The following is a 9,041-nucleotide window of genomic DNA, read 5'->3' on the forward strand; positions in this document are numbered from 1 at the left end:
TCTGCATTTGCACTCAAGTTCCTCCTCTGTCCTGCCATTTCTTGAAACAACATTCCGAAACTATAAGCATGAATGGTTTGTAGAATAGTGTGGGAGCTATATAAAACCTATTACGCCTCAGGGTAGAATCTTGCAAGCCGAGAGTCTGAAACTTGAAGTAGAATTTCTGTTAAAAAGAATGCTGTGGGCTTTACAATTAAAATTCTAGATTTTAGCATCTGATACCACTGGTGTATTCATCCTATCCTACTGAGCAAGAGTTTTCTCTCTCTCTGTTAATAGCACTGTCTAGAGATCTAACAAGAGAGGTCTTTTTGATCCCTCGGAACCAAACTCGATTATTTGCTCTACATTGACATGATGAATTCTTCCTATTGCAAAAACCTAATTAATGAATTAAATAACCCTTATCTTTAGACCACAGAACATCTTAAACTACAACAAGATGGCAATTTAACAGCTCTGTTCTAAACAGAGCCAAAGCCTCCCAGACCACGTTTATCTTTCAATCAAGTGTCATGTTCTTAATATCTGACTCTGAATGTCTTCTTGACATAAATTTTGTGCTAGGAATATTAATGATGCATACAAAATATGTCATCTCAATAAAAGTTCTTATAGTATACTGTGACTTGGGAGTAATTGAAAATTGCTACTTTATAATGTCTGCAGTCCAATTTTCGATGACTATTACATGTCATTGGGTATTGATATCAAGTATCATATTCCCATGTACACACCCAATTGGTCTCGCGGAAAAGCCACCATTAAACGACTACGATGGTAGCCCGGACACTGGTAATGCGCACAAATATTTCCGCTTGGGTTATGCAATATTGCATGCAGCTATGCTAATTCGTCTACGACTCATAGCAGCCACTCAACTTTTATTTGCGTTACAGCTAGTGACTGGGTTCGAGTCTAATATCTCGTATTTATGCATATTTGAGTGTGCGGTTCATGTGCCAATTGCGCCGCCACAGCGCATCAACATGAGTCATTGCAACGAATGCATATATATATAAGTCCCCTTGATAGGCGATCTCTATTTCGCTGGATTTGCGAATTGTTACTTTGATGAGACAGTCTTCCCGTCGTTAGGGGGAGATTAGAACGTCAATGTTCAACATGAATGACAGGAATTGTCGTGGTCTGTCCCCACTATGTCTCATCTTGATCCCCTAAAAGTGACGAGATCACATATACCTGCTGCAAACATGCCTGCAAGGATTGATGTCCCCATAAGAGGACATGGTGTCACCCAGAGAAGATGGGTACGGCACCACCACCATGGATGGTGGTATGGTGACGCCACAAGGTGGCATAATGGCGTCATAGGCCATGGGTTCCGCTAGAGAGCGTAGGAGACCCATAGGTTCGATGGATTCTCGCCCTAAGAGGAGAGCGAGTTTGGCACAACTTGATCCATTGATCATTTGATACTCAAAATCCGTCTCATGAGAATATTTTGGATTGTGGTTATGTCCAAGAGACATCGTTGGGGGACGCCTCAATGTTAGAACCAATTCCTGAGAATATAGAGATCTCTACGAACTACACTAGTGTACATGAGGACGTGGAATTATTGAGACCAATGACATCGAACCTTACTCCGTTGAAGAATGCCAACGTAGAGAAAATTAGCCTAAATGGAAAGATGCGATCCAGGTTGAATTGGATTCACTAACGAAGAGGAAGGATTTCGGGCCTGAGATGCCAACACCTCCTAACATAAAACCTGTTGACATTAATAGGTCTTCGTTAGATAGCGTGATGAGAAAAAGAGATGATAATCTCGCCTTATGGCGCAAGGCTTCTCACAAAACGCCCTGGAATTGACTACGAGAAGACATATTCTCTCGTAATGGATGTCATTGCACTCCACTACCTTGTCAGTTTGGTAGTTTCCAAATAACTGAACATGCAGCTTACAAATGTGGTCACTACATATCTTTATGGGGATCTAGATACGGAATATAATGAAGGTTCTTGTGAACTTCATTTACCCAAGTCAAGTGGCTCTAGACCACGGAGCGCGTTTGCAACGAGGTTGAAACGCTCACTAAAGTGACTACTTGATTGGGAAGGGATATGATGAACTATGCCCACGCGTTTCTATGACAAGTTCCGGATTTGCAATTGTCGCGGTTTATGTTGATAAACATAATTGGAACCCTTGTGGGTTAAGGAAAACCGCTGAACACCTGAAATCCGAGTTTGAGAGGAATGACCTTGGGAGAACACGGTTTTGTCTAAATTCAGAACTTGTATACCGTGTCAAGAGACATTTTTTGATAAAGTCAAAGATGCACCATGGTCGTCCGTAGTCTTGGCCCTAAAAGGGATCCGTTTCGTCCCAGGGATGATGACGAAGACGTGTTAATAGCAGAAGTGCTTACTTATGTACAATAGGCGCATTATTGTACTTAGCACAATACAAGACCGGATACCTCAATTATTATGAACTTGTTGGCTAGACATAGCCCCGCGCCAACGCAACGCCATTAGATTGGTATAAAGACAATCTTTCGATACTTGAGAGGTACGATTGATATGGGCTTGTTCTATCCCTACAGAGAAAAGAGATAACGGAAGTGTGGGATCGGACCCCACAAGGCAAAATGCCACCTTCCGTGCTCCTCCTCCCCTCCATCAAAATGACAACAGGCACTTCTAAATATTGAAGTGAACCAAATCCGATCTGAGGATAATGTAGCGGACTTATTTACTAAGTCGTTACCAAAATCCACATTCGAGAAACATGTGAAAAGCATCGGATTAAGAAAGTTATCCGAACTCCCATGATTGTAGCAATCAGGGGGAGATATTGACATCAGGGGGAGGCATGATGTCTACATGTTCGATCTCGAAGAGTGAAGGACGTGTTGTGCTCTTTTTGTCCTTCGACCAGGGTTATTTTTGTCCCACAGGGTTTTTGTTACCTGTCAAGGTTTTTAACGAGGCAACAATTAAAGCGTCATCACCAAGTTTGAGCGGCACAAGGGGGAGTGTTGAAGGATATCGACATAATGTGTGCCTCTACAAACTAGGGTTAGAGTTGTAATAGGAATGTGTTCTAGGTATTCAATTGTAATCGGATTCTATTACCTTTTTGGGTACCTTGTAACTCCCTATTTAAAGGGCTCCTATTATCAATAATACACACACAATTGCATTCTCCTACAACACATTGACTGTTTTTTCTTCTTCTTTTCTTTGAAGCTACATATAATGCTTAATACTTAAATTCCAGTCTGTTTACCGAAAATGGGTAAGAAAAAGAATAATTAATCGCGACTCTCTAGGTGCAACAAGTAAATGGATTTGGATTGGGGCGGCTATTAGTGCTACTCTTGTGGTAATAGCCTTTTGCATCTTGTGTCATCTACGAAGAAGAAGAAAATCAGAACTTTCAGGTATATTGTTTAGTTAATTAAGCATGCATGATATGCAGTTGTTAGACAGATTCAACTTCACGTTTATAACGTTTTCTGTCTCTATACTATTCTTAATAGGTGAGGATGAGATTGATCAGAACAAATTGCTGGTCACGGGACATGATTTAAGCATATTTAGCTATGCATCAATCATGGCTGCCACATGTAACTTCGCTGAAGAAAACAAGCTTGGACAAGGGGGATTTGGACCTGTTTATAAGGTAATAAAGGGTCTTTTATGTATTTTCTGTTTCCATTTGTAGCTAAGAAATATAATAGCCTTTTTTATCTGTTTATGTATACATATATATGATGGAAATATGATTAATCATCAGGGAAAATTGTTGACGGGAAAAGAAATAGCAGTGAAGAGGCTTTCAAAATGTTCAGGGCAAGGAACATTAGAGTTTAAGAATGAATTGATCCTTATATATGAACTTCAACATACAAACCTTGTGCAGCTTTTTGGATTTTGCGTTCATGGGGAAGAGAGGATATTGATATATGAGTACATGCCAAACAAAAGTCTGGACTACTTTTTATTTGGTAATTCAGTTGTCAACATATCAGTTTGATCTTAGTATCTGTGATATATTTACTTAACAGATGTATATCCACGTTCTTTTTTTTTTTTTCAATCAAAAGCACATATATATATCTGCATGAAGATCAAGGGTGGACCTCCATTTTGCTACTCAGCAATGCAGTACAGTAATCAGAAACGTCCATCCTTTAGGTCCTCTTCAAGGATCATGCTAGCTTGCAAAAAACAATCATATCGGAAACTATTTGCTCTTTGAAATTATGCAGATAAACGGTCCGTTGGCTGAAAATAAAGATAGTCAAGTGACTGAATAATTTCTGACTTGACTGATTTTGGTAAGGATCATCCTGAATGAGGACCTAATATTTCTATGGTACTTCATGCCATAGGGAGAAACTGCGCAAATGATGAGGGTCTACTCTTGAACTCTCTGATATACACACACGCGCGCGTGCGCACACACATATATATATACATACACATATAGATATACATATACATATACATATACATATATAAGTGAGATTATATCTGACTTTAATCTCTTTGTATTGGCCATATACAACTGAAGGCGTTCTTCTTGATTGGCACAAGCGTTTCAGCATAATTGAAGGAATTGCTCAAGGATTGCTTTATTTGCACAAATACTCAAGAAAGAAAGTAGTTCATAGAGATCTAAAAGCTAGTAATGTACTACTTGATAAAAGTATGAATCCAAAAATTTCTGATTTTGGTATGGCAAGGATTTTCACACATAATGAACTTGAAGGAAATACAGGCAGGATTGTTGGGACACTGTAAGTAAATAGTACACACTTGTCTTTTGCTTTTGGTCACTAGCATGCAGATTTTGCAGATATCTGCATACAAGTAAATTTTTGTTTTCCAATTGGTGCAGTGGTTACATGCCTCCTGAGTACACAATGAATGGAGTTTTTTCCGTAAAATCTGATGTCTACAGTTTTGGGGTGTTAATGCTTGAAATCCTAAGTGGTAGGAAAAACAACTGCTTCTACAATGATGGTCGAGTACTCAATTTAGTAGGATATGTATGTCAAAAAAATCTCTACAGTAATCAGATTTGCACCCCTTTTTCTGATATCCTAAATGATCTGATATGACTTCGCTAATTTCAGGCGTGGGAGTTATGGAAAGAAGGTGCAGGGCTACAACTAATGGATTCAAACTTGGGAGATTCATGCAATATGGATCAGTTTTTAAGATGCGTCATTGTTGGTCTACTATGCGTGGGGGATACTGCAGCCAATCGGCCTACCATGTCAGAGGTGATATCTATGTTGACAAATGAAAGCGTGCCACTACCAGAACCTACAAAACCATCATTTTGTACGGAAGAAGTGATCAGTGCTAGTGCTACTAGTACTATAGTTGGAGACAAACAACAAATTGTGTCAATGAATGGTATGACCATTTCCAATATGTATGGACGTTAAATGTACTATGTGAATGTGTGTTGCTATGAGTTATAGCAAGTAGTACTGAGATTTGAGATGGACGATAATTTGGTATAGGTCTTAGGGTAAGTCATTTGGAACAATATTTTTTGGAGGACAATATTTTTCGAGGACAGATTAAGTTATATGTTGTGTGGCTCGGGTGGTTTACTTGAACCTAAGTTCTTCATCTGATGGGTGATCAAGTCTAACCCCATCATCACTTGGTGGCCGGATCCACTCTCCCACCGATTTCCCCACTTCCGACAATCATAGAGCATTGGCAATTTTGTATCCGCTCTTTTGTTGGCTCTTATAGGAGGGGAAAGATCATCGTGGATGTGTTGGCTAGTTGGAAGGGGTTGAGTTACTTGAGCTGTGATTTGGTTGTTATAAATATTTGCTTCTCGGGTTCTTTTGTAGTAAGGACTACGGATAACTTCTGAAGTGTTATGCAGTAGTGCGACCCTCTTTATAGTTCGGGTAATGGTCGTAAGGAACCTATTGGTAGAGACTGAACTTATTCATTTGATCGCAAGGAACCTTGAAGCCTGTTTATAGAGAGCAGAATTAATATGCATGGTTGTTGGTGATTCGACGAATACGGCTGATGATTTTGACTGGGGATGCCACTATTTTGCTGTTCCTCTTAATAGAGTAGTCACTTTTTTCAGCATATATAGTGATTACTGGGTGGGAGCCATATGTAGAATTGTTCCATGACTTCTAGGGATCTCGATCCTAACACAATATTGCTTAAAAACTTTTAGTGGGAGGCCACTGAAATTCCTGCATAACGATAGTTTTGGAATTGCTTTTTCTTTGGTCGGGAAAACTTTATAACTTCGATTAAAACCCCAAAGGGGAAGCCAAGCAAATACAACTGGAAGCTTCTGACAAAAGAAGCAGGCAAAACAACAGAGAAAAAGCAAATAGTGAGGGCAAGGAGGGCCATGCCATCACTAGTTAAAACAGAAACTAAGAAGATTGGGGGAACAATATTGAGCCATACATCAGAGCACAACCTTGATTTGGCTAGTAATAAGTTTAATATGGACCAAAACTGTCTTAGATTACATATCAGTACTAGTTACTCGTTTATATACAGGTACAAAGCCTACATTTAAGGAGAGTGATTAAAGGAGATTTTTTTTTTTTTTTGATCAAAGAAGAACTTCATTAATATGAACTGCTTACAACGATTTAATGATCAATCATCCTGTTTGGCTCCAATTTTGCTGCAGCTGGTCAACAGTCTCTTTTCTTGCGCGGGCGTGCCAGCACCGTTCGGGTGCGGTCGTCGGGGGTGTCCCTTGACCTGACTTCTTTCAAGCAATTGTGGACGAGGAGAGCACCAACCTCGTCGTGGGATTCTTTCTGCCTCGTGGTGAGGACTTTGCTGAAGTTTCTTCTTGTTAACACAATCGATACTCAATATTGTAGATCGAGCAGAGCGACATCACCGGGAAGTGTTGAGATCTTGCTAAAGCGTGACTTTAGCTTGGCTGGGTTGCTAGGGCGTTACCCTTGCTTGGCTGGTTCTGTAACCGTTGTGGTCGCGACACTACCGTCGGCTCCCGAGGAGACTAGGACCGAAGCACGTTGACAGAGGGTTTGGTGGCACTGAAAGTCGGCTTCTGAGAAGACTAGGACTAGGAGTGTGATCACCGGTAAGAGAAAGAGAAGGAGAGGAGTAGGAGTTGCTCTTAGAGAGGTTTGCTCTAGAGAGAACTTAGATCATCTTAGAGATGTTGTTGTTGAATGTGAATGTGTGTCTGTTGGTGTTTGGTCGTGGTACTACAATCGGCTCTCGAGGAGACTAGGACCGAAATACGATGACAGAGGGTTTAGTGGCACTGAAAGTCGGCTTCTGGGAAGACTAGGACTAGGAGTGTGATCACCGCTAAGAGAAAGAGAAGGAGAGGAGTTGCTCTTAGAGAGGTTGCTCTAGAGAGAACTTAGATCATCTTAGAGATGTTTTGATGTTGTGTGAATGGGTGTGTTAGAATGAGAAGAGAATGTGTTTATATAGGGAAGAAAAAGAAGAGTGAAATGATGAGTGGAAGAAAAATAATGAAAGTAGATCTAAGTTCACTTGTAAAATATGGAAAAGATAGAGAAAAGATGAAATGAAAGCAAAGCATGAAGGTGCAGCAACATGGAAGTGGTGATGATCTATTAAAGAGATTGTCTTGAAAAATATATCTAAGGAAAAGAAGAAAAGCATCTAGCTTTCTTCATGTGGGTAGGAAACATGAACATGTGAATATTGAGCTGGTTTTAGGTCAGTTTCTGCCCCTTTATTCCTTCAATTATTTCTCCAACAAGCCTTCAGAATGAGCCTTCGACTTCTTCATAAAAAATGTTCCACTATGAGTGTAGATCATCCTGACAAATTTTCAGATTTTTATTCCATGTGGTTGGGCCGAAAATGCTGCTGGACCTCTTACAGGTCCAGTTTTCCAGTTTTGCTTCTGTAGAAAATTGGGCTGATTGTTTGAAGGCCTTCCACTCAAAAAAAGCTCTTGCACTCTTCATAAGAAATGATCCTTGGGCTGTCTAGAATGGATCTGGAAAGTTTCAGTACATTTCGATTTCATTTGGTTAGTCTGCCGCCCCTCCTTCCTTGTTTAGCTCGGTTTCTCCTAGCCGAAGTAGGAAAATGTGCTAAAGTTAACTTTTCATGCTTCCATGCTTCCATAGTAGGCTTTATTTAGCCTCTAAATATATATTTCGAGCTTGTCGACAATATATAGCTTGAGCCACTGACATTGGCTCAATTTCTCCAACACATGCCTTGTCAGGCCAAAATGTTCATTTTGGGTCCAAATATTGCCCCCCAGACCTCGAAGTCAAAGGTCTTCGTCTTGACTGAAGAGGTCTTGAATCAGCACTCCTCTTATAATGTCGTTGCTCCAAAGCCACTTGTATTGGCTTGACTAAAATTACTTGAACAGTAGCCTCTCTCACTCTTAATTATACATAGTGAGCATACATATATTAATCGCCAGTCTTCCTTCGCGAACCATCCTTTGCGAGGCCATGTAATTAAAACCACTTCGCTGCCAACAATTCGCAACCCAGCTTTCGCCACAATTATTGGCAAAAATATTGATTTGACCTCCTCCACTGCTAATACCATACTAGGCATATTAAATGCCTGTTGTATATGTGCCCAGACCAATACCAATGGCCTCTTAAGTATATTAGCAAGTTCCAGCCACTATTAGGCAAGAACACAATTTTTTGCATCCTCCGCGACGCACAAATTTGAAACTCTTTTTGTATTTTTGTCTTTTTTTTTTAATTTTAATAAGACATTGTGAATCAAGGTTTAGACATGCGGCCCAAGTATAGTCGCCTAGACACAAATTTTCTTTCAAATCCTTTGGGCAACCTTACTGAAATGGCCAGGTGGGGGAGGGCGAACAAGAGAGGCAGAATCCATTTTGGCATGAGCTACTCCCACATAGTGGTTTAGGCCCATTTGCACGCACTTCTGGATTCAAGAACCTGTCATGAACGTTGTCCTCTTTCTAGACACCATTTCACATAGGCTATACTTACTAAGATGAGAAAGGTCATAAGTGTGAAGACAGTTCAACA

General features: G+C 40.2%; 1 protein-coding gene across 1 annotated transcript; it reads left to right on the forward strand.

Moving 5' to 3' along the window:
- The first annotated feature begins 780 nt into the window (after window positions 1–780).
- Window positions 781–5,435, forward strand: LOC133731091 (cysteine-rich receptor-like protein kinase 10). The gene is made up of 8 exons (XM_062158550.1): window positions 781–798; window positions 3,254–3,416; window positions 3,462–3,658; window positions 3,773–4,006; window positions 4,145–4,160; window positions 4,553–4,778; window positions 4,880–5,030; window positions 5,118–5,435. The coding sequence occupies exons 1-8, from the start codon at window positions 781–783 to the stop codon at window positions 5,433–5,435; spliced, it is 1,323 nt and encodes a 440-aa protein (XP_062014534.1).
- Window positions 5,436–9,041: the final 3,606 nt, after the last annotated feature.

Source organism: Rosa rugosa, chromosome 2, assembly GCF_958449725.1.
Source record: "Rosa rugosa chromosome 2, drRosRugo1.1, whole genome shotgun sequence".
NCBI lineage: Eukaryota > Viridiplantae > Streptophyta > Magnoliopsida > Rosales > Rosaceae > Rosa > Rosa rugosa.